Source organism: Stegostoma tigrinum, chromosome 35 (genome assembly GCF_030684315.1).
Source record: "Stegostoma tigrinum isolate sSteTig4 chromosome 35, sSteTig4.hap1, whole genome shotgun sequence".
Taxonomy (NCBI): Eukaryota; Metazoa; Chordata; class Chondrichthyes; order Orectolobiformes; family Stegostomatidae; genus Stegostoma; species Stegostoma tigrinum.
The window spans coordinates 6373765-6397894 of NC_081388.1; the positions used below are offsets into that span (position 1 = coordinate 6373765).

At 42.5% G+C, this 24130-nt stretch overlaps 1 protein-coding gene and 1 non-coding gene across 7 annotated transcripts in view; both read right to left on the reverse strand.

The window, feature by feature from the left end:
• Window positions 1-9434: 9434 nt before the first annotated feature.
• LOC125447405 (cAMP-dependent protein kinase catalytic subunit alpha-like) overlaps window positions 9435-24130 on the reverse strand; it is a 167158-nt gene continuing 152462 nt past the window's right edge. For 5 of the 6 annotated variants that reach the window (XM_048521730.2, XM_048521732.2, XM_048521729.2 and 2 more), the window contains exons 6-10: window positions 22274-22400; window positions 19445-19540; window positions 18606-18728; window positions 14147-14311; window positions 9435-11952 (exon numbers count right to left, since the gene is read on the reverse strand). In XM_048521730.2, coding sequence (XP_048377687.1) covers window positions 11827-11952; window positions 14147-14311; window positions 18606-18728; window positions 19445-19540; window positions 22274-22400 — 637 coding nt within the window. In that variant the 3' untranslated portion in view covers window positions 9435-11826. The remainder of the gene's footprint in view (window positions 11953-14146; window positions 14312-18605; window positions 18729-19444; window positions 19541-22273; window positions 22401-24130) is intronic. The other variant, XM_059640023.1, reaches the window with a different exon arrangement.
• trnas-uga (transfer RNA serine (anticodon UGA)) lies at window positions 12353-12434 on the reverse strand. Its single transcript has one exon. It is a non-coding gene; the product is annotated as a tRNA-Ser (tRNA).

Here is a 24130-nt window from a genome sequence, read left to right on the forward strand (position 1 = left end):
TTCTTCCAGTTGAGTGGTACGGTGGCTTAGTGGTTAGCACTGCAGCCTCACAACACCAGGGACCCGTGTTCGATTCCACCCTCGGGTGACTGTCTGTGTGGAGTTTGCACATTCTCCCCGTGTCTGTGTGGGTTTCCTCTGGGTGCTCCAGTTTCCTCCCACAGTCCAAAGATGTGCAGGTTAGGGTGGATTGGCCATGCTAAATTACCCATAGTGTACAGGATAGGTGGGTTAGCCATGAGAAATGCAGGGATGGGCCTGAGTGGGATGCCCTTTGGGGGTTTAGTGTGGGCTGAATGGCCTGCTTCCACACTGTAGTGATTCTGTAACTGAATTTAAATTCCACCAGCTGCCATGGTGTGTCTTGCCTGAGTACCTGGATTAATTATTCAGTGATATTACAACTCAGCCACCATCCTTAGTGCTGTGCAATTGAAGGGACTTTCCACTTCAGGTGACACTATTAATAAACATGCTCTTGTTTACGCTGTAATCTGGCTTCAGAGACATCCCCTGATACAGAGCGGAGGGTTTTGGGAGAGGGCAGGGTTCCGTTCACTACCTGAATGGACAATGGGCAGGACCAAGATAGTACTGACAGAGCCAAAATCAAAGTTGCTGAGAAAGCCCAGCAGGTCTGGCAGCATCTGTGAAGGGAAAATCAGAGTTAATGTTTCGGGTCCGGTGACCTGTTCTGAGGAAGGGTCACCAGACCCGAAATGTTAACTCTGTTTTTCTCTTCACAGATGCTGCCAGACCTGCTGGGCTTTCTCAGCAACATTGTTTTTGTTCCTGATTTACAGCATCCGCAGTTCTTTCAGTTTTTATCTGACTGAACACCAGAGTAGGCTCAAGCGGCTGAATGGTCAACTCCAGCTCCTGTGTCTCACATTCTTACCCCATTTTTATCTCTTTCACAAAACAAGAATTGCTCTGTCTGTCTGTCTTTCACTAAAATAAAAGGTACCAAGAATCAGATGACCCACCATCACTACTAGGTCAGATTCCTGACCAATATACATCAATTAAATTAATCTTGGCACTGAAGCCACAATGTAAATCACAAGTAAATCTAGCCTTTGACGCTGCAGGCTTTGTAAATCCAGTACCTACAAAGCACTCAGTGTATAACAAACACAATACACACCATTTACCTCACATAACCTAACATAAAGTGCTCATCTTCCCAATTAACAATTATGGGAGAAGGTGCCACATGTTTGTATATTTGTGTGGGCATCTGTAAGAGCATGAGTATGTGTGAGTGAGAGAGAGAGTGTGTGAGAATGTGTGCGTGTGTGTGTGTGTGTGAGTGAGAGAATGTGTGTGTGTGTAAGTGAGTGAGAGAATGTGTGTATGAGAGAGAGGAGTGTGTGTGTGTGTGTGTATATGAGAGAGAGAGGAGTGTGTGTGTGTGTGTGTGTATGAGAGAGAGAGAGGAGTGTGTGTGTGTGTGTGTGTGTATGAGAGAGAGAGAGAGGAGTGTGTGTGTGTGTGTGTGTATGAGAGAGAGAGGTGAGTGTGTGTGTGTGTATGAGAGAGAGAGAGAGAGGAGAGTGTGTGAGTGTGTGAGAGAGAGAGAGAGGAGTGTGTGTGTATATGAGAGAGAGAGGTGAGTGTGTGTGTGTGTATGAGAGAGAGAGAGTAGAGTGTGTGAGTGTGTGAGAGAGACAGAGAGAGGAGAGTGTGTGTGTGTGTATATGAGAGAGAGAGGTGAGTGTGTGTGTGTGTGTGTGTGTGTGTATGAGAGAGAGAGAGAGGAGAGTGTGTGAGTGTGTATATGAGAGAGAGAGGTGAGTGTGTGTGTGTGTATGAGAGAGAGAGAGAGAGGAGAGTGTGTGAGAGAGAGAGAGAGAGGAGAGTGTGTGAGTGTGCACGTGCACGTGTATGTCGCAAAACATGGAGCCCTCTAATAAACATCCAACCACAATCCTAACAATGCAATCCAGATTTACTCCAGCTAGAAGTGGACTGCAGCAGCTAGAGACATCACAGGTTCCCATTTCTGCCAATACTCATTGCAGTCTGAAATGTTTTGAGGTTGTATTTGTGATAAGCTTTTACTAGCTGTTGTTTTGAAAGTATTGTCTCTCTCTCTCTCTGTTTCTTGCATATTCCTCTCTCATGTCTGAGCGGCCTGGATAATAGTGTCTGGAGAGGGAATCGTAATCCTTGCTTTGAGAAGTATGACCAGTCTTTGAATGTCCTCCGTTTATTTGCCTAATGTGAGGGAATTGGTATTATCTCACGGTGGGGCATGATACCTGCTATGGTGCAGCATGGTTGACATTCTCTGTAAAGGTCCAGGAGAGGCTACAGACCTCCCCAGTCAGCACTATCTCTACACAGGAACAAGATATCACACCCAACGGAATACAGTCTTTGCCCAGTTACTATTCTGCTGCACATCTGGAATATATCTGTAACTCTTTCCAGCTGTGGGCAAGAGATACTGATGTACGTACAAGGTAGATCTGTATACTTGAATGTTAAGTACCAGCACTTTGAGTTGAGCAGATAAGAGGGCAGGTGATAAGGAAGACCATGACCCCTGTTACATCTGCACGGAGCTGCCCTAGGTTCTTATACATGCATATGGTAATATATGGATAAACATTACTCAACTTCCACCATCAGACTTTATTACCAACTGTCACAGAATAAAATTGTTTACAAAATTGAAAAATCATGGACCTAGAATGGCTGCTGAGGTGATTAAGGTAAATTCAAAGCTTTATAGGAATTAAGAGAGTCAGCGGAACTGAAATTACCATTTTGGTTAAAAACATTGGAATGAGCCTTTGAACTCAACGATAAGAAACTCACATCTTCTGGTTTAATTCATTACCACGTGACCTGAGGTCTCAGTCGCCATCTCACTTGAGATAATGGGAAACATGAAATTCTATTGTAACCGAAAAACCTAATACAAGCCCAGACACTGATGTGCCCGTGAAAGTAATCTCGGTATATATTGGTTAGCTGTAATAAATGTCTATTGGATTCTTCATTGCCACATTAACCACACCCCGTTTCTTATATATGAGGGATAACATATACCAAGGCTCATCAGGTAAAATATCACGCTGCAGGCAAAATCCACAACAGGCACTCTGCTGGAACCCCAGTGTAGATATCTATTTCTTATTCATGGGTTGTAGCTGTCGCTGGCTGGACCAGCATTTCTTGTCTGTCCCCAGTTGCCCCTTGAGAAGGTGGTGGTGAGCTGCATTCTGGAACCGCTGCAGTCCCTGTGCTGTAGGCTGACCCGCAATGCCCTGAGGGAGGGATTTCCAGGATTTTGATCCATCAACACAGAAGGAGCAGTGATATATTTCCAAGTCGGGATGGTAAATGGCTTGGAAAAAATTTTGCAGATGATGGCGTTCCCAAGTACCTTCTGCTTTTGTCCTTCTAGATGGAATTGGTCATGGGTTTGGAAGGTGCTATCTAAAGAGCTTTTGTAACTTTCTGCAGTGTATCTTGTGAATGATACACACTGCTGCTATCGAGTGTCAGTGGTGGAGGGAATGGGTTTTTCTGGATGTAGTGACAAACAAGGGCCTGCTTGGTGTCAGGATTCTTGAGTGTTGTTGGAGCTGCACCCATCCAGGCGAGTGGGGAGTATCCCATCACAGCCCTACTTATGCCTTGTAGATGGTGGACAGGATTTTGGGAGTCGGGAGGTGAGTTACTCACTGCAGGATTCCTAGCCTCTGACCTGCTCTTGAAGCCACTGTGTTTATATGTGGTGACTCCAGTTCTGTTTCTGATCAATGGTAACCCCAAGGATGTTGATAGTAGGGAATTCAGTGATGGAAGGGACAATGGCTACCTTATCTCTTGTTGGAGACAGACATTGCCTGGCACTTGTGTGGCATGAATGTTACTTGCCACTTAGCCCAAGCCTGGATATTATCCTGGTCTTGCTTTATTTGAACAGGAATGGCTGCAGACTTGTCCTGGAGCTGAGATGACAGGCCTCCAATACCACAACCATCTTCCTTTATGCGAGGTAGGATTCCAACCAGTGGAGAGTTTGCCTCCTTATTCCCATTGATTCCACATTTAGTAGGGCTCCTCAATGCCACACTTGGTCAAATGCAGCCTCAACATAAAGGGCTGTCACTCTCACCTCACCTGTAGAATATAAAGATTCTTTAGCATCAGATTCCTGCATTTTCTGAACAACTAAGTTTAGGCGATCTGACTTACAAGTCCCTGACTTCTCTGTTCCTCTTTTCTTGTTGCATTTCTTACTTTGGAATCCACTGTGATGATTGCAGGATCCAAGGAATTATACAAGATCATGAACAGTGCATCCATTATTCCTGCAGCCATCTCTTTTTGATTCCTAGTAAGCAAGTTGTCAGATCCGATATTGTATCACTTAAGCCTTGCCCTTTCATTCTATTCCCATCCTGAATCCCCAGCACAGTTGAATCACAATCCCTTTGGGGTTTTTAATTCCCTGATGGAACATACATCCCTTATGGGAACATTCCCTGAAATGTTTGCCAATGGAGATGACGCCAAACTAATTTCCCAAACTATCTGCCTGAAAGTGCGGCTGAAGGAGGTCAAATAGTAACTTTCAAAAACAAACTGAATAATTATTTGGAAGGAAACAGCTTGAAGGATCAAAAGTGTGGGGCAAGGAAGTAAGTCTAACTGGAGACAACTCTTTCAAAGACACAGGGATGACCTCCTGTAAGAGTCAATGATTGTCTTTTGCCAATTCAAAGTAAATTATTTCTATATACAACAGATTTAGCTATATGTTGAATGTATTACAATTTGGTGAGCATGCCATGGTGTTCAGAAAAGTGTTAGGTGCTCTCTGCAGCACTGGGCTTTGTAGATGTCAAAATCGATATTTACTATCCTTGTCTCAGAACACTTGCAGTATGTTTTGTTCTATGAAATCATTAATAAAACCATCTTACATTCCCTTGTTAGAAACCTTGAATTGTTTGTCGTATTCCTTCTAGATATTGTACAGATTGTACATATGAAATCCTCTGATTTCTGCATAATAGTATTTATTAATCATGATATGCATCAAGGAATGTGTATCACTATGTGGCCGACAGCAAAACTCGTATTGTTGCTGTTTGGTGTGCATTGAGCTTGCTGTGCATAAATTGGTTACTACATTTTTCACAATACATCAGTGACTACACCTGAAAAAGTATCGCATTGGCTGTAAAAGTGCTTTTAAACACTCCCAAAGGCCCCTTTTTACAACATCCCACATAGAAAAACAAGGAAAAGGCTAAAGGAAACCAAGGCTGCACTTGGATCAGCTGAAAAAAAAAACAGGAGATTTGGTCCAGACAATCTCCATTCTGGGAGAGATGGGACAACTGCTGTTGCAGAACCAAACCTGTACCTTTAATAACTTCTGGGATCCTAGGATTGGATGCAGTTCCAAACTTTTTCGGGGTATAGCACACAGGAGGCTTTTCTACAAGGTTGAAGCCTCCAGTGTTAATTGTGATATGCTGAGCTCGGCTGAGAAATGGTTGAAGGTGATAGGCCAGTGCTTCCAAATCTTTTCCCACTGTGAGTATGTTAAAGCTTTAACATAGTTGGTAACCCCTCGGGGAGGGTTTACAAAATCTGCGTCAATAAGTGGGGCCTGTCTGTTAATCCAGGACACATTGGTTAAGAATGAGTCAGAGGCCCACGATGCCCATTGGTGGTTCAGGCTCTTACCCCAGGCAGAAATTAGTTATGATTGGATTTGGATAAATGAAAACCAGGCACCAACACTGACCCACAGAGATTGGTGTTGGGGGTCTTTGCTGTTTATTATTTTAATAATCTAGATCAGGGCTTCCCAAAGTGTAACAGGGTTGGCGGGGGGGGGGGGGTTCAGGACACCTAGTGGGGTTGTGAGCTCTGAGGTAACCTCTGTGGAAGTCTGACCTTACAGCCTTAGCACCCTGCACCCAACTCTAACAGGCCCTAAACTTCATTCTCTCAGTTCTCACGGAGGGGGTCTCAACAATTTTCAAGTCTGGAAATGGGGTGACAGTAGGCGAAAGACTTAGGAAGCACTAATCCAGATGAAGGAATTGGGGTGGTTAGTATCTACAAGTGTAAGGATCTGTGGTGGAGTCAGCATTGTGGAGGAGTCTGCATGTTGAATATACATACAATCCCTCAGGGAAAAGTGTCACAGTAAACAGAGAGCTATCTGAGCAAATTACATTGATTTCTAAAGGTACTTCAGCAATACTGTGAAGAGATAGCTAGTGTGATTTAGATGCAAGGTTGTATGACTAGAAAACAATGCATACTATTTTCTGCTTGTACAAGACCTTGGCTTAGCCTCAATTGGGAACCTATGGGCCATTTTCATCTCCTCCCATAGTCGGTAACAGAATGGATTCAGAATGTGTTCAGAGGAGAATGAATGGATCAATCTCCAAGTTAAGGTGAAAGAGCTGGGATTCTACACTTCAGAAAAGCACAGATACAGGGGTTTGAAAAGACATTATTATGGAGGTAACTGAAATATTACTGGAAACTTAAATAAAGGACACAGAAGAGACTTAGCAGGTTCGTCATTGTCTGAGGAATGGAAAACACAGTTGCCTTTTCAGATCAGTGACCTTCCATCAGAATTAACCCATTTAAGGTTACAGTTGTGTAAGTTAGATTAGATTCCCTACAGTGTGGAAAAAGGCCCTTTGGCCCAACAAGTCCACACCGCCCCTTGAAGCATCCCACTCAGACCGATCCCCCTATACCCCACACACCCCTGAATACTATGGGCAATTTAGCATGGCCAATCCACCTAGCCTGCACATCTTTGGACTGTGGGAGGAAACCGGAGCACCCGGAGGAAACCCACACAGATGCAGGTAGAATGTGCAAACTCCACACAGTCGCCTGAGGCTGGAATCGAACCTGGGTCCCTGGTGCTGTGAGGCTGCAGTGCTAACCACTGAGCCACCGTGCCACCCCAAGTTAGCTTCTTTAAATTTATGTAAATTAGGGGAGGATAGCTGAATGCTAAACAAGGTCAGATGTCAGGAGGTGGGTCCTTTTCCATTGAAGTGACGTGTGGATCAGATTCCTTGCATGTGGAGTGAAAAATTAAACTGACAAAATCATTTACTCTTGGGTTGGACCTGTTTCTACTGGGGAGGATACCTGTGCATTTGTTCAATTACAAGGCCCAGTGTTGACTCATGGGCTGGTTGTGACAGCCGAAACAAAGGGAAGAGGAATTTGGCTTGGGTTTTCTGGTTGGATTTTAATCTCTCCCAACTCAGAGAGGTTTGGTGTGAGATGTGGTGGAAGAGGGCCATTTTCTTTCAGTTATAATCCTTCAGTACTCCATCTCTGATTCATGTGTCAACAGTTAAGCTACTAAATCATTTCTTGTGGACATTTTGACTTTGCCAACTTTTTTTGCGGGTCTATTCTTGCAGCACCCACCATACAAACAATGAGTGTGATGTAAGTGTGCTGTATCTCTGAACTCAGAAAATTTACTCTTTCATATAACCCCAGCTTTCTCCTTTCACTCATATTTGCGATTGCTGTTAATATTCTGTTTTGCTGCAAGTCTATCCAATGGCTTTTCCTTCAGTACCCATTTCTCTATTGTCGCAAGGCATAGAGCAAAGGAATGTAACAAAAACAAAAATTGTTGAAAAGCTCAGCATGTCCGGCAGCATCTTGGAAAGAAATCAGAGTTAACGTTTCGGGTCTGGTCACCATGATGGCAGCCAGGAACAAGTGTTTTATAATGCAGAAGATAGGATAGGGAGCAGGGGGTAAGGCTTAAACAATAGATGGAGATAGAGCCCTTTCTCTCAGGTTTCTCCATCTCCATCACATCTGTTGATGATGCCAACTTCAAGAGCCTCTGAAATGTCTATCTCCCTTCCTCAACTGAGGATTCCCCAGCACTGTGATTGACAGGACCCTTAGCTGGGTCCAACCCATCTGCATTTCTGCCCTCATCCCCTCTCTTCCCTCCCACAACAGCGATAGGGCCCCCCTTGTCCTCATTGACCATCCCACCAGCCTCCATAGCCAAAAGATCATTAGCCCCCATTTCCACCCTCCAGACAAATATTCCCCTGCTCTTCCACGTCAGGCTTCTGCAGGGACTGTTTCCTCTGGAACACAACATCTCCTCACAGCCCCACGCACCTTCCCCTGCAACCACGGAAGGTGTAATACCTGCCTGCTTATCTCCTCCCTCCCCAGTATCCAAGGGTCCAAACACACCTTCCGGGTGAAGCAACACTTCACCTGCGTTTCCCACAATCTGGCCTACTGCATTCGCTGCTCACAACGTGGACTCCTCTACACTGGGGAAATGAAGCATAGGCTAGATGACTGCTTTGCAAATACCTATGTTCTGTTTGCAAAAAGGACCCTGAGCTTCCAGTTTCCTGACGTTTCAACACACCACCCTGTTCCCTGGCCAACATCTCTGTCTCAGGCTTGCCGCTGTGTTCCAGTGAAGCTCAGCACAAGTTAGAAGAACAGTACCTCATTTTCCACTTGGTCACCCTGTAGCTCTCCAGGCTCAATATCGAGTTCAATAATTTAAAGGCTTGAGGCACCTTCTCCTATGTCCTTGCCCCAACTCCCACCCATCAGGCCTTGTTATCACATGGTCTGCTATTACACACAACCGCTAATTGTCCCCATTAGCAGCTATGCATTCTCCCAGGCTGATCGCTATCTACTCCTTTGTCTGTCCCATTGTCATTCTGTCTCTTTTGGTTTGATCTCCACCTATCATTTACCCTCTCCCCGCCCTATCTTCTGCATAAGAAACAACATTTTCCTCACTACCATCAGTTCTGAGGAAGAGTCACTGGACATGAAATGTTAACTCTGATTTCTCTCCATAGATGCTGCCAGATCTGCTGAGGTTTTCCAATAATTTCTGTCTTTGATTCTGACTTCCAGCAGCTGCAGTTCTTTCGGTTTTTACTGAACTAAAAAACAAATCTCACACGGTACTGACTACATCAGTAAAGCTGATGTCCGTAATTCCAAGGTCAATATCTCTGGCAGCATTCTTCAAAGTTTAACCAATAATATGCCCGTGGCTACACACAAGTGACCTCCTTCCTAGGTAAGGATTGGAAACATGTTCCTATATCACTGTATTCATTCACTTGAAGATTAAATATCGGCCATGACCATGATGAGAACGTACAACGTTTGATAAAGTAGTGCCATGGAATCTTTTGCCTCCACCAGGGAATGAAAGAATCTGCACCAAAGCAAGCAGTTTAACCTCAAGATTGTTGCAAATAAGGAGGAAGTCACATTATTAGTTAAGTACACATTGAGTTTAAATATATATTGCTTCAACACCCACCCAGTTATCTGTCGCTCAGATGTGAGACAGTAAAGGTATTTTAATATAGAATCTTACAATTTACCAATTCCAGAGACAGTGCAGGCCTAGCAATACAGATATATTACCAGGATGGTCTTCTTTAGGGATAACAAAGTGTGGAGCTGGATGAACACAGCAGGCCAAGCAGCATCTTAGGAGAACAAAAGCTGACGTTTCGGGCTGAGACCCTTCATCAGAGAGGTCTTCTTTAGGATCAGGCAATAATCACGTTTAGCTCTTCTTCAGTATTTGAATAAACAACATACCTTTGGAGTACTGTGATGTTACCAAAGCATAATTTGATGCTGATTATTACATACATATTAATCATAAAACAACAATATGATGATTCTGTGACATTCTTCACAGGCAAGGGTCTTTGCTGGTTGGCAGGAACATGAACTAGAGACGCAACATGAACTATCCACAACAAAACATCAGCAAGGCCAGCAGACAGAAACATGTGAATGTTTACAAAAGTATGACTTTCTAATATATGTGAAAAGTTATGTTCTAATACAACAATGCAAAGAATGCAATGCCTTTGTCAAGCTGAGAAACAGCTTATCACAGTTTACCTAATCTGCAGTGCTAAAGGAACAATGCTGTGGAACAAATTTTAAGTAACGGTGACCCCCTCATCCTCTTTGTAGTTGGGATTCATGACCTGTTTCAATATTAAGTTTCAGATACAGAGGTTTATTTATTCCTAACAGATTACATTTTCAGAGCTGCCCACTTCTCATTTCCACCTTCACTTATGTAGTGAGCTAAAAATATGGTTTGCATGGGACAGCAATACAGTCAGTGTTCCCCTGAAAGAGGATAAGGCACTTGGGCCCAAAATAAAAAAAGGGTACTTTTGAATTAGGTTTATTGTCATGTTCACATGAGTACAGTGAAAAGTTTACATGTCGCCACTTAGGTGAAAAGATACCTAGGTACAAAGCAGAAAAATGAAGAAACCAAAGTTAAAACATTAAACATGTTAGTCCTTCTTACCAAAACATAGAAAAACAGAAAGACAGTTAAAGTTCAACACTACAGTCCATAAGCACCCAGCAATGCTGGGCTCGCACTCCTCACAAGGGCTCCACCTCCCCTGCTCTGGACTCGAACTTGGCCCCTCCGCTTCTCCGGGCTGCCTGTTCTCACTCTCATTGCCCTCAACCTCGAGCTGCCTGTTCTCACTCTTGCCGCCTCGAGCAGCCAGTTCTCGCTCTTCTTACTGGCCACCTCGAGCTGCCTGCTCTTGCCACCTTGCAGCCTGTTCCTGCTGCCACCTCGGGCTGCCTGCTCCCACTCTCACCGCCTTGTCTTCACATTGGAGAGAGAGGGAAAGAGCCCGTGTTGATGTTCTAGACAGCTTTTCTTGCTCAGGTCTCTATGTTAAACAGGGGATTGGTACTAGGATGTAAAATTGTTTATTCCACCTTTTACTAAAAGAAACACTTGTATTTCCATAGTGTCTTGACAATCTCAGGAAGTCCCAAAGTGCTTTACAGCTAATGAAGTACTTTTATTTTGAAGTGTAATATTGCAATGTAATAAACATAGCAGCCAATTTGCCCAAAGCAAGCTCCCACAAACATGAATGTGATAACCAGGTAATTCGTTCAGTGATATTGACTGAAAAGTAAACATTGGCCATGTCACTGAGAACTCCACCACTCTGCTGAAATATTGCCATGGGATTGCCTCCACCAGAGGAATCTTAAAATAAAGCAAACACTTCAACCTTGAGGTTACCGAAGAAATGTGAAAGCCATAGAATTGGGCCAAAGTGTACTGTGGGAAACATTATATTGCTACATCATCCATCTAATTCTGTGTTATTTAAATGCGAGATCCCAAAATGATACAGAAGCTCATCATTTCCCAGACTTGAGTGAGTGCAGGGAATCGATTGCAGAGATGGTGCACAGTTAACAATACACCTGTACATGCCAACTCTGTAGTTGCTTGGAATGAGTAAGACAGGTTAGGAAAGAGTTCAAGCTCCTAATTTAGCTATTCTGCAGTAGGTCAGAAATGGAAAAGTAGTCCCTTTACTCAGAAATACGTTTTAGAAAAGAAAACTAAAGGTCTTTAATGTATAAGTAAAATATCTTTTAAAACACAGAACATATATAACATTCAGACACAATGAGATACAAACGCTTATTGGAAGGCGGCAAAAAAGAGGAGTTTAGTGTGTCATTGGGGATAGTGACTGTCTGGAGGACCTCAGGATTTGCAGGTGCAGTCTGTTTAAGGGAAAGAGGGCCAGGCCCTTCGAAGTCAAGGCAAGGTAGGACTCCACCTGGTGGAATGCACAGACTTAACACAAAAGTTTTCAGTAAATACAACAGTTTGGGTTCCCCTCCAAATAGTGCCTCCTTGCCTTTTCAGCCGTGTATCAAGTTTTCCAGTCATTTTACAGCTTTGTCTCATTTCCTTCTCTAGAAATCAGCAAATTCCTTTGAATATTTCTCTGTGAGAGATATGCGGATCGCCTCCTCTTCATACTCGTCAAAGTTACTGGTGTCCCCGGGGCCTCTAAACTTGGGTTTAAAAGGAGGCTCCTCCTGAGGAAAGGAACAGAAACTAAATTTAAGTCGCTTTAGAGTCAAAGAATCATTCAGACACACGTATCCTGAGAGATGCTCACTAGATTTCTCTAGTATCCTGCATTTCACCCTCAGTGACATGTTACAGCAAAAGGTTCTCATTGACACCCTAAATACTTGCAATGAACCCCCCAAACCATCCCACCTATTCAGTACATGCTAAAATATCATAGATCATAGAATCCCTACAGTGTGGGACCAGGCCTTCAGAGGGGAGAATGAGCAAACTCCACACAGACAGTCACCTGAGGGTGGAATCGAACCCAGGTTGCTAGTACTGTGAGGCAACAGTGCTGAGCCACCATGCCGTCCCACAGCAGTAAGCAAGCTTCCTTTGAATTTGCTCTCAGCTTTCACCAGTAGTCAGCAGGATTCAAACCTGCGCAGGAACATCCCAATGGACTTCAGGTCCATTGCCTTAACCACTTGGCCATGACTACAGAAGCCGCATCATAAGGCCATTGATCCAATGCTTGGACATTGCGTTTTGGTTGCAACATCACAATTTAAAAATAATTCTTGGGTTGTGGACATTGCTGGCACAGCCTGCATTTATTGCCCATCCCTAAATACCCTTGATCTGGATGGCTGCCAGGCCATTTGAGAGGGCAACTAAATGTCAGTCACATTGCTGTGGGTCTGATGTCACATGTAGACCAGAAAAGTAAAGGACAGCAGATCTTCAACCACAATGGGACATGAGTGAACCAGAATATTCCACTATCGTTGTCATGGTCACCATCACCAAGGCTATCTTTCATATCTTTAAACTATTTAATCGAATTTAAACTCCACCAGCTGCTGTGGTCGGATTTGAAACAAAATCCCAGAGTAATAGCCTGGATTACCGGTCAATGACATGACCACTGTGACATCGACATCTAACACACCCCCCCACCCCACCTTCCCACTGAGATGCACACCAAAACCCACAATCCATTCTCTTTTCACCATAACAGCTCATACATTACAGCCCTGAATACACACTCTACTTGTTTTGCTCCCTTTCAACACAGAACCTTTATTCTTTCTTGAGCAGTATTGTAGCAAAGAAAACAATAGTCCTTCAGGTGCAGAATGGAAATGTGACATTGGCTACCTCAGGCTAGCTGAAGCTAACGTATAGGATAAATATGACAACAGGAAAACTCAATGCTAATTCTGTATTCTGAATATACAGGAGTTTACACTGTGACTGACTTCACTGAAACAAAGATCCAGTGCTGGCTGAGCTAGGCAGATAGGGTACGTCTATACAGGGAGTTCATCCACAATCTGTCACACAGAACAGAAACTCCCCATCCATTTTAGAAACACATGAACAGGTGAGATGTGCATTAGATATCCTCCTAAACAGAAACAAAATGCTAGATAATAAAATGTGAGGCTGGATGAACACAGCAGGCCCAGCAGCATCTCAGGAGCACAAAAGCTGACGTTTCGGGCCTAGACCCATGATGCCACCCGAAGGTTGCAGGAACAGCAACTCATATTCCGCTTGGGAACCCTGCAGCCCAATGGTATCGATATGGACTTCACCAGCTTCAAAATCTCCCCTTCCCCCACCGCATCCCAAAACCAGCCCAGTTCGTCCCCTACCCCCACTGCACCACACAACCAGCCCAGCTCTTCCCCTCCACCCACTGCATCCCAAAACCAGTCCAACCTGCCTCCCTAACCTGTTCTTCCTCTCACCCATCCCTTCCTCCCACCCCAAGCCGCACCTCCATCTCCTACCTACTAACCTCATCAGAAAAATTAAAAAAAACCAGCTCTGATGAAGGGTCTAGGCCCGAAACGTCAGCTTTTGTGCTCCTGAGATGCTGCTGGGCCTGCTGTGTTCATCCAGCCTCACATTTTATTATCTTGGATTCTCCAGCATCTGCAGTTCCCATTATCACTGAAACAAAATGCTTATGCCCATTTAAGCAGAGAAAGGAAATTGAGAGGAATGGGTCAGTGGGTATAAAGTGAGAGGTAAGAAGACTGAGACAGCAAGAACATTTATGCGTGTGTTGCTGTAACTGAATTGGTCACAGAAAGTGGTGGAAGTCTGAATCCTCTCCCGGTACACTACTACCCAGTCTGCAGTAAACTGCTTCAGCAACTCCTGCCTCGGGGAATACAGGCTGACTGGCTGCAGTCACAGTACCTTCCTTTTGTAGATGGATAGCCAGTCTGTGTTGGCAAACCACTTATGGTTTTTGATGTCATTGACACCGTTTCGGAGATTACCAAACCGTTTGGTCAGATCAACCTGCAACAGGTTCCGCAGTAGATCTTTTAGGTCAGAGCTGAAATGAGATGGAAACCGCACCTGAAAAGAAATATTGGTTAATTACACAAGAATGGCTCAGGCTTACATGACACTAGATGTTCAGCAAAGAATAAGCTTAAGGGTAGATTTTCTGATTTAACATACACATAAAGGGAGGATCAGCTATCTGGATACGGATCTTCCTTGAAGGTAGAAGATGGTGGTGGTGGAGAGTTGCTTTTCAGACTGGAGGCCAGTGGCTAATGCTGTGCCACAAGGATTGGGCCAGGGTCCACTGCCATATGTCATTTACATAAATGATTTGAATGCGAACATAGGAGATATGGTTAGTAAGTTTGCAGATAACCAAAACTGGAGGTGTAGTGGATAGTGAAGAAGGTTACCTCAGAGTACAATGGAATCTTGATCAGATGGGCCAATGGGCTGAGGAGTGACAGATGGAGTTTAATTTAGATAAATGTGAGGCACTGCATTTTGGAAAGGCAAATCAGGGCAGAGCTTATACACTTAATGAGTAAGGTCTTGGGTACTGTTGCTAAACAGAGACCCTAGAGTGCAGTTTCATAGTTCCTTTACAGTGGAGCCACAGATAGATAGGACAATGAAAAAGGCATTGATCACTGCATTGAGTATAGGAGTTGGGAGGTCACATTGTAGCTGTAAAGACCTTAGTCAGGCCATTGGAATACTGTGTGCAATTCTGGTCACCCCACTATAGCAAGGATGTTGTGAGGCTTGAAAGGGTAAAGAAGTGATTTACAAGGGTGTTGCCGGAATTGGGGGTTTGAACTATAGGGAGAGGCTGAAAGCCTGGGGTTATTTTCTCTGGAGTATCAGAGGCCAAGGTGTGAGCTTAAAGAGGTTTATAAAATCATGATGGGCATGGATAGGGTTAGACAAGATCTTTTCCCCAGGGTGGGGTAGTCCAAAACTAGTGGGCGTAGATTTAAGGTGAAAGAGGAAAGATTTAAAAGGGACCTAAGGGGCAACTTTTTCACACAGAGGGTGGTGTGTGTATGGAATGAGCTGCCACAGGATGTGATGGAGGCTGGTACAATTACAACATTTAAAAGGCATCTGGATGGGTACATGAATAGGAAGAATTTAGAGGGATGTTGGCTAAATACTGGCAAATGGGACTAGATTAACTCTGGATATCAGGTTGGTATGAACGAGTTGGACCGTGCTGTAAATCTCTATGATGTCATGACACACTAATACGCTGTAAACCAACAAATAAAAAATTGTGCGCATCATTGCTGCAACTTGGACACTTGTTTATGGTGGGTGGGTGGGTGGTGGGGATTATCTCGTTGTGGTTGTGGATTCACAAACTACAGCATCTTTTGTGAATAGTAAACCATGTCTGCTTGGAGTCAGCACCGCTTCAGTGTATCAGAGCTCAATACTTCACCTTACCGCTGTGAGGGGTCCTAAAGTCAGGACACAAGCATAACAATCTGGCTATTTACTTTCAATCCAGACTGTCCTTTATTATTCAGAGGAGGTTGATGAACTAATGATAGCTCCTATCAGGGTGAGGCATCCGCCTTGGGGCATATAGCATAGGCCGAGTGGGCTGAACAGCCTCTTTCTATTTCGTGAACACTACGATGACAGCAAAGGATTTTTTTAGAGGAGTATGTGACCTTCTTATTAATTCTATGAAAATATACACCTCACATTTATTCACAGTGATGTTCATTTGCCAATGACATGCTTGTTCTGCAAGCCTATAAAGAATTTCCTATATTTTGGGCAGTTCTTTTACTAATTCTTCCAATCGCATCTCCAGTATGATGCTTGAAAGGGTAAAGAAGTGATTTACAAGGGTGTTGCCGGAATTGGGGGTTTGAACTATAGGGAGAGGCTGAAAGCCTGGGGTTATTTTCCCTGGAGCATCAGAGGCCAAGGTGTGAGCTTAAAGAGGTTTATAAAATCATGACGGGCATGGATAGGGTTAGACAAGATCTTTTCCCCAGGGCGGGGTAGTCCAAAACTAGTGGGCGTAGATTTAAGGTGAAAGAGGAAAGATTTAAAAGGGACCTAAGGGGCAACTTTTTCACACAGAGGGTGGTGTGTGTATGGAATGAGCTGCCACAGGATGTGATGGAGGCTGGTACAATTACAACATTTAAAAGATATTTTGAAACTGTCTTCCAAATCCCAATTCCAAATTATTGACATAACTGGTGAACAGTTGTGGTCCTGGCACCAATCCTCATGGATTTCCCCGCTTTGTGCAGTCTGATTAATTCAACGCCCTGCCTTCTGTCCTGTAGGTAGACTGCTATTTCTTCTGGTTCTATCTGTTCTGTCTTTACAGGAGTTGCCTATGCAGTACCTTATCAAAGGCTTCTCGAAAATCTAAATACAATATGTTCACTGCATTACTCCTTTAACTACTCTTGCTGTTATTTCTTCAGACAATATAATTAGTTAAGCACAATCTTCCCTTTAAACATCTGTGCTGATAATCATATTTTCTGTTTTTTGATGCTTAAGTAAGTGTAACATTATTTTTGCAACCACAGATATTGAGCTAACTGGCATACAGTAATGACTCGATATATTGCATTAACAATGTATTGGACTTGTTCCACCTCCCTTTTAAATATAGGAATCGCTTCAGCTATTTGCCTGTATTCTGAAAAAATTCTTTGTAAGAAAAAAGCATTTTTTATACATATGTAACAGTGTCTCTGCTATCTTTCCTCAGTGTCTCCTAGTCTTAAGCAAAGCATCTGCTATTACATTGTGTGGGATTTGTGTCTTCCAAATCAAATATCCTCATGACCTTTCTGAGCAAGGTTGAGAAGGTAGTAACAACTGATGCCAAATTACAGACAACTCATTCAGTCACTCTAAAAGAAAACACATTACGATTGCACAAACTCCTCGCATTGAGGTGAAACATTGTAAAGTTCAATCCATCAAATAAAGCTCCAATATGTAAAAGGACAATGCTCATAGTCATTTTTCTCAATCCCCAGGAGTAAGCATTGTGCAGCACATGTCCTATTAAGGGAATCAGCATTCAATGTTCGAACACACTGACAAGAAGCACCAATTCATGCATACAACAGGTCCATGAGCATAACTATGTTCGTGTTGGACATGCGTCCAACCAGATGGACCTAATCCATTTTCTCACCTCTTGGATGGCAATAAATGATCCTTTAGGATAACGGACTTTAGCTGACTAGTAGGTAACACGGGGTAGTCAGAGAGAACTCTGTAGGTAGGTTAAAATGTTCGATTGTGTTTGCCTTAAATGCATTTTTTTCAACAGGTTACTTAAAGAATAAAACCACATTTATACAGTGCCAATCACATCCCCATAATGTCCCAAAGTACTTTGCTGCCAACGACATACGAAGTGTAAGAATTAGAAATGTGTTTGTCACTGCAGACAGCATGGCTCCACAAATAGCTATGAAGTAACAGAGCAGTTAAATACATTTTTAAACATGGTTTATGATCAAGGTGTAAATGTCAGCCAGGAGAACTGCTCTGATCTTCAAACGTGAAACTTTTGGGTACAAACACCATGAAATATTTAACATCTACCTAAACAGACAAACAGGCCATTCACTAGCTTAAAAGTGGTTTAAAAGACATTTAGTTAAGTACATGAATAGGAAATGTTTGGAGGGATATGGGCCAGGATCAGGCAAGTGGAGCTAGTTTAGTTTGGGATTATATTCAGCATGGACTGGTTGGAGTGAAGTTTTGTTGCTATATGGCTTTATGAATCAATGGTGTGCCTGACATGAAATACACAAAGGCACAAACTCTCTCTCGCTATGAATATCTAACGCTATTATCTTCCCTCGTTGCATATCATTTATAATTAAGACATGACTGACTGTTGATTAGACAAAGCCTCCAGTTGAGTCCTCAACAAAAACAGTGTCAACATGGCTCAAATGATAGCTTTCTCCAGTTAGAAATTTCATTCCAGAGCTCAAACCCATTATCCAGACTGTTACTTCACTTTGACAGTGAAGGAGTTCTGCATTGTACCTCAGAAACACTAAACCATGTGACATTCTTCACGTCCCACTGGATTTGGTGAATGTTAAGGATTGCAAGATACTACGTAAAAAGACATGGAGTTCGGGCAGATTCTGGACAACGTTCCTCCTGTAAAAACATTTCACTCTGTCATCTCGTTGCTCTTTGTAAGATCTTTTAAGATCTACAAAATTTGCTTGCACACTCTTGATTGTCAAGATGTTTCAATGATGGAGGGAGATACTGTTTAAATTCAAATCTCTCCTTATTTAATTACAGAGGATCAGAATAATATTTTCTGAAGCACAATGCTTACCTTTCCCGCGACTATTTTTTCGTAAATCTGAATTGGCTGGTCTGCAAAAAACGGAGGATACCCAGCACACATTTCATAGATTAGGACTCCTAATGCCCACCAATCCACAGCTTTGTTATAGCCCTGGAGGAATAAGAGATATGGATCAAAAAGACAGATTCAAAACAATCTCTATCAAGTTTGCTGATCTTGCCTAAACTGTAATTTGGGTTTTACAATTGCTTCAATGGGTTATTTGTGGCAGAACAGTCAAAGTTGCTAAGAAAGCAACTGGTTAAAACAATTCCTACTGAAAGGGTGCAAAGTGAGTGTAGGCTTTGACTCATGATAGCAAAATTATCTTCGCACATCAAAGTCCAATAATTCTCAGCCCTCTAGGAGGAGATGGTGGCCTCTTGGTAATGCCATTTGTATATGAGGTTTAAACTATTTCCAAATAGATAGGTTAGTACATCACATAACCAGGACTTATCCAAATATATTTGACAGAGTCACTGTAGAACTCCTATTGTTGCAGGTCTGTGTAGACATCTGCCTACAGTGAAGCAATGACTGAATCCCGAGATTTGTAAAGTGTAGGACTACAATTAGAATCTAACTGGGTAGCTTACAACATGGTGACAGTATCTCTAACATGCCAGCACAGTACTCCTATCACTGAATCTAAACAAACATTTTGGTATTTATACACTGACAACACTGAATACCAAAGAAAGAAACACAAGGGAACAGAACATTTTGACACTAGATTTACAGGATGTCTTTGGATTGTGTTTTTCATGAACTGGAAGGAGTTGAAAGATGCTGCAAGCTGTAAGGAGAAAGCAGCAGCTCCTTACCTTGCTGAGAATGATCTCAGGAGCCAGGTATTCGGGAGTCCCACACAGTGTCCAAGTTCTACCCTTTACCCTCTTTGCAAATCCAAAATCTGTCACCTAGACATGAACCAGATTTTAAAATCAATCTGAGTTGAAACAGATTGGAGCACTCGTGTGTTTTATTTATCCCCTTATTTCACCATTTTCATTTAATTTCAATTGTAATTTGAGGAATCGATCTACGTAGGCTAGATCATCTTGAGTCTTATCCTCTTTAAAAGGGACCATAAAAATCTGTAAGGTTTCATGTGCTAAGCCTCAAAATTTCAATTACCCATTTAACATAGGACCTGACCCCTCTATTCTGTACAAGGTTCACACTTCCTGTTTAACATTTGTTGCCTTACTTGTATCTACATTAAATCTCATCTGCTTCTCCTTAGCCACATCTACTTCTTTTGTTCAAATATCTTTTCTGCATGAAGGTTTCTTACATTTTTCACATAAGCCAAATTCTTTGCAACTGACAAATCTGATTAATAATGATCCCTCCCACTAAAACAACAAGTTAACAGTATCAACATACTCAATCCGTACCATAATCACTACATAGCTCAAAGTGAAAATCAGGAACATTCAGTCGTTGTTCAACGCCCATAATCATGGCATCGAGCTGTTTTCTTCGAAAATTAATCTAGAAATTGATTACTTCCTCTGCAGTTTTTTAACTAAAACTATTTCCTGAATACTACTTTATCAAACTCTGGTGCTGGTTCATATGTTTGGACATTTTGTTTAAGTTTCATTTGGTCCACATTAATAGATTTACGTAGCTAGGCCTTTCAGAAAATATTTCACTGAGATCTTTATTGCAACGCTGCCTAAAGAAGTCTGAAGTCCTTCAAGTAGAGGATGGTGATACATAAGAAATGCTGTGAATTTTCCACATTGGGCTCACAGATGTTCAATTTGTTTGTAAATACCAGAGAAAATTTTGGTTTCCATCCCAGAGATTTGCAATTGTCAGTGTTTAAACATTACTCCTTGGCTGCTCTCACTAGGTTTAGCTTGTTAACCAAGGCAAGGTTACAGCAAATAGTAAGCTGCTTCTGGCTGCGGCTATTCACCAAGCACAGGTATTCTTACTGAGTACTGAGTCCTACTGAAACTGCTGATCCAACAGGCAGGAATTTACTGGTGGTAACTTGGACGAAAGTACTAGTAGTAGTAATAATTTGATTTGCATCTTTTGAACCATGTATGTGGTACAGGTAGTAATTGGGAGGGGATGTCATCCAAGGGCTAAGGCATGTGAAGCACATGTTTTAACCTGGGTCACAGAGACAGAAAGGAGTAACTGTGCACAGGATGCAGATATCTCAACATCATGGGTTAGGAATAAGCTAGTGTTTTCAAAGTATTATGAACAATACACCATTGGCTGTGCTCATTCTGACTCAATGCCCAACACATAACAGGTTTGAGGGATGAAACGGACATGGTCATAGATCTGACTCCTATAGTTGGTGGCTAAATGAAGAAGTTGCAACAAAGGAAATTTGGGAATCTGATTTCATCTAGAAAGTAGAGGATACAAGTTCCAAACTGTATTGATGCTGTATGAATTGCAGGCATCCAATCTTGGACTATGGAATCCAGTTTGGGCACTCAATAAAGTAACTGCTTTATTTGGGAAAGTTTCAGGAAAAGAATGAAGAGTGAATCTTCAGAATAGGCCATCAAGTCTGGGAGGGACCACATTCAATAATGCTGGAGAAAAAGATTAAAATATAAGGTTTCTCAAGGATCGTTGATGTGTTAATATATGATCAGGAGAAAAATTTAATTCTAAATCAAGTGATATTTTAAAAAAATGTCCGGAAAAGGAATTGAGGATTATTGAGATGTTAACAGGTCTATTTGATTCACATTACACATTCATATTCACAATTTAGGAATGCGGCAGAAGTGGGCTTGATGGGATCAACAGTCTTTCAGCATTCCAAACTTTTTTGCTTTGGAAATGATGGACGTAGAGTTGGAGCTAGTGTGTCTCAGTATTACTGAGTAGTACCTTAACAAGGTAATTGCTCATGCCATTTGCATGTCGCTCAGTGGGAAGACAGCAGGGATAATTGCAGGAAATGACAAAGAAGTGAAATTTATAGATACAGGTGGAGAGAAGTGTAATTTAGAGATGCAGGTGGAGGAAACTGACTTTGGTACACAGTTGTGAGACAATCGTAAAGCCAGGACTTAAGCAATTGCCCTCATCAGTAGAATTTTCTCAAATATAATTATTTATTGTGACTCTACTTCAATCCAGAGTGGGATTTATCTTCTCTTCAGTGATAGTATAAAGCCTTTCTCTCACTGGGCAATGAAAGCAGGCATTATCTAAAGAGGACGAAAAGAACAGCCCTTCCATCAGCACTGCATAATTATCGATCCAAAGTACCTGTTCTGGATTGCTACAAATCCACACCTTTCAATCACCCTAACATTGTGCCAGTAGATCCCATACTATTTTTGCTGGTAAAACACCACTCTCTCACTCTTTTTTAAAACTCTTTCCAATGCTGCACCTACCATATAGAACATTCTCCCCTCCACCCTGACCCTGTGCTCATATGTAAGTCATTTCACTTAACTGTGGCCAGTGCATATCTGTTGTATCCCTTGAATAGCTACTCCCTGCCCCAAGATTATTGTATTTGTTCAATCTCTGAAGTAGTCACATAATCTGGCATTCTCTTGGAGTATGACAGACACCCTGTTCTCAAGGTATGCCGTCTAATTCGGTACCTGATGCTGAAATGTTTAGGCCATTTCTGGGGCACTCCCCCATACCTGGATGTAGCCATTTTGGTCAATCAGTATGTTTTCAGGCTTCAGGTCCCTGTAGACAAGATCTAGTGAATGGAGGTATTCGAACGCGAGGACAATCTGCGCTGCATAAAATCGTGAGTGAGGTTCACTGGAAGCAAGAGATTTATAATTAAATTCGGATTCGAGGGCAGAGAGATAACAAACACCTTGTTCAATGTGGAAGCATTTTGGAAATTGATTGTGGATTGGTGCTCAAGCACCTTCACCTGAAAGACAGTAACGGAGGCCACAACAGAGAAGTGGTAAATGCGGGGACATTACAGAAATGGAGGTTTTATTTTGACCAGGAGCATGTCCTTTGCAACTGAAATAATTATACAAGTGTATTATTGATAAAACAGCAAATCCTATTCATGATCTTTAGCTCAGAAACTACAGAGCATCTCAAACATGAAATTGATCACAGATATGTTATTACTGCTTCTAGAAGAAAACAGTCATCAACGATGACCTCTCCAGCTTTCAAAAAGACCATATTATTTCTATGCACCTATTAACATTTAATCATACTGCCTGCCAAAGGAACTCTGTGACATAGCTTATGAAAAACAATCCTGTCTGTTTTCATAGTGGCAGCATTGTGCCAGGTGAAGGAGCCCTCTGCGTTTAAAACTCCCTGAAACATTTTCCTATTTTGTTCCATCAATTTGCAGCCCATTATTTGCTAACTTCCAGCTTGCTGTACACCTGAGGCATTAGCCAGTAACACAGGCATTATGCAAATTAATAAGGAAATATAATAAGGGAATAAGACTTAATTGTACAAAGGAAGGCATGTATGGCACAGTCAAGAGGCAACTGACATTGTCATACTCGACACCGACTCTGAACCACCCAGCATCAGGTGAAAGATGTGTTAGGAAACTGCCTGCTAATTACCACCTACCACCCATCTCACCTGATGAACCAGAACTCCTCCAGGTTGAACACAGAGGGTGGAAAGAGTGCAGAATGAGATCTGGGTGGAGAAACTTCAATGTCCATCCACTAAGGCAAGATTAGTAGTACGACTAATGACCACATTGCCTGAATCCCCATGGTCATATCTGCCTGAATGGGCTTGAGACAAGCAGTTCGGAGCCAAGATGAAAAAACGTACAAGATCTTGTCCTCACCAATCTACCTGTTGCAGGTGCATCTGTCCATGATAGTACTAGGAGGAATGACGACTGCATATTCCTGACAAGACAAAGTTTCACACTGAGCATACTGTTCTGGAGTGTGGCAGTACCACCATGCTAAACTGGAGAGATTCAAAACACACCTAGCAGCTCAAACCTAGGCATTCATGGGTTGCTGTGGGCCAGCAGCAGAATTGCCTTCAACCTGGCATGTCCCTCACTATACCATCACCATGAAGCCAGGAGATCAACCCCTGGTTCAATGAAGAGTGCATGAGGGCATGTTAGGAGCAGCAACAGGCATACCTAGAAATGGGGTGCCAACCTGGTGAAGCCACAACACAGGGCTACTTGCATTCTAAACTGTGGAAGTAGCATGCAATAGACAGGGTTAAGTGATATCACAACAGATGTATCAGGTTAAGCTCCACAGTCCTGCCAAATCCAGTCATGAATGCTGGTAGGTAATTCATAGCTAATCAGAAGAAGGAGCTCAACAAATATCCTCATTCTCAATCGTACGGGAGTCTAGCACATCATTGTAAAGGACAACGTTAAAGCTTTGCAACAATCTTCAGTTAGAAGTGCTGACTAGAAGATCCATCTTGGCTTCCTTCTGAAGTCCCTAGCATTAGAGATGCCAATCTTCAGCCAATTCAATTCACTCCACGTGATATCAAAACACAATTGAAAACAA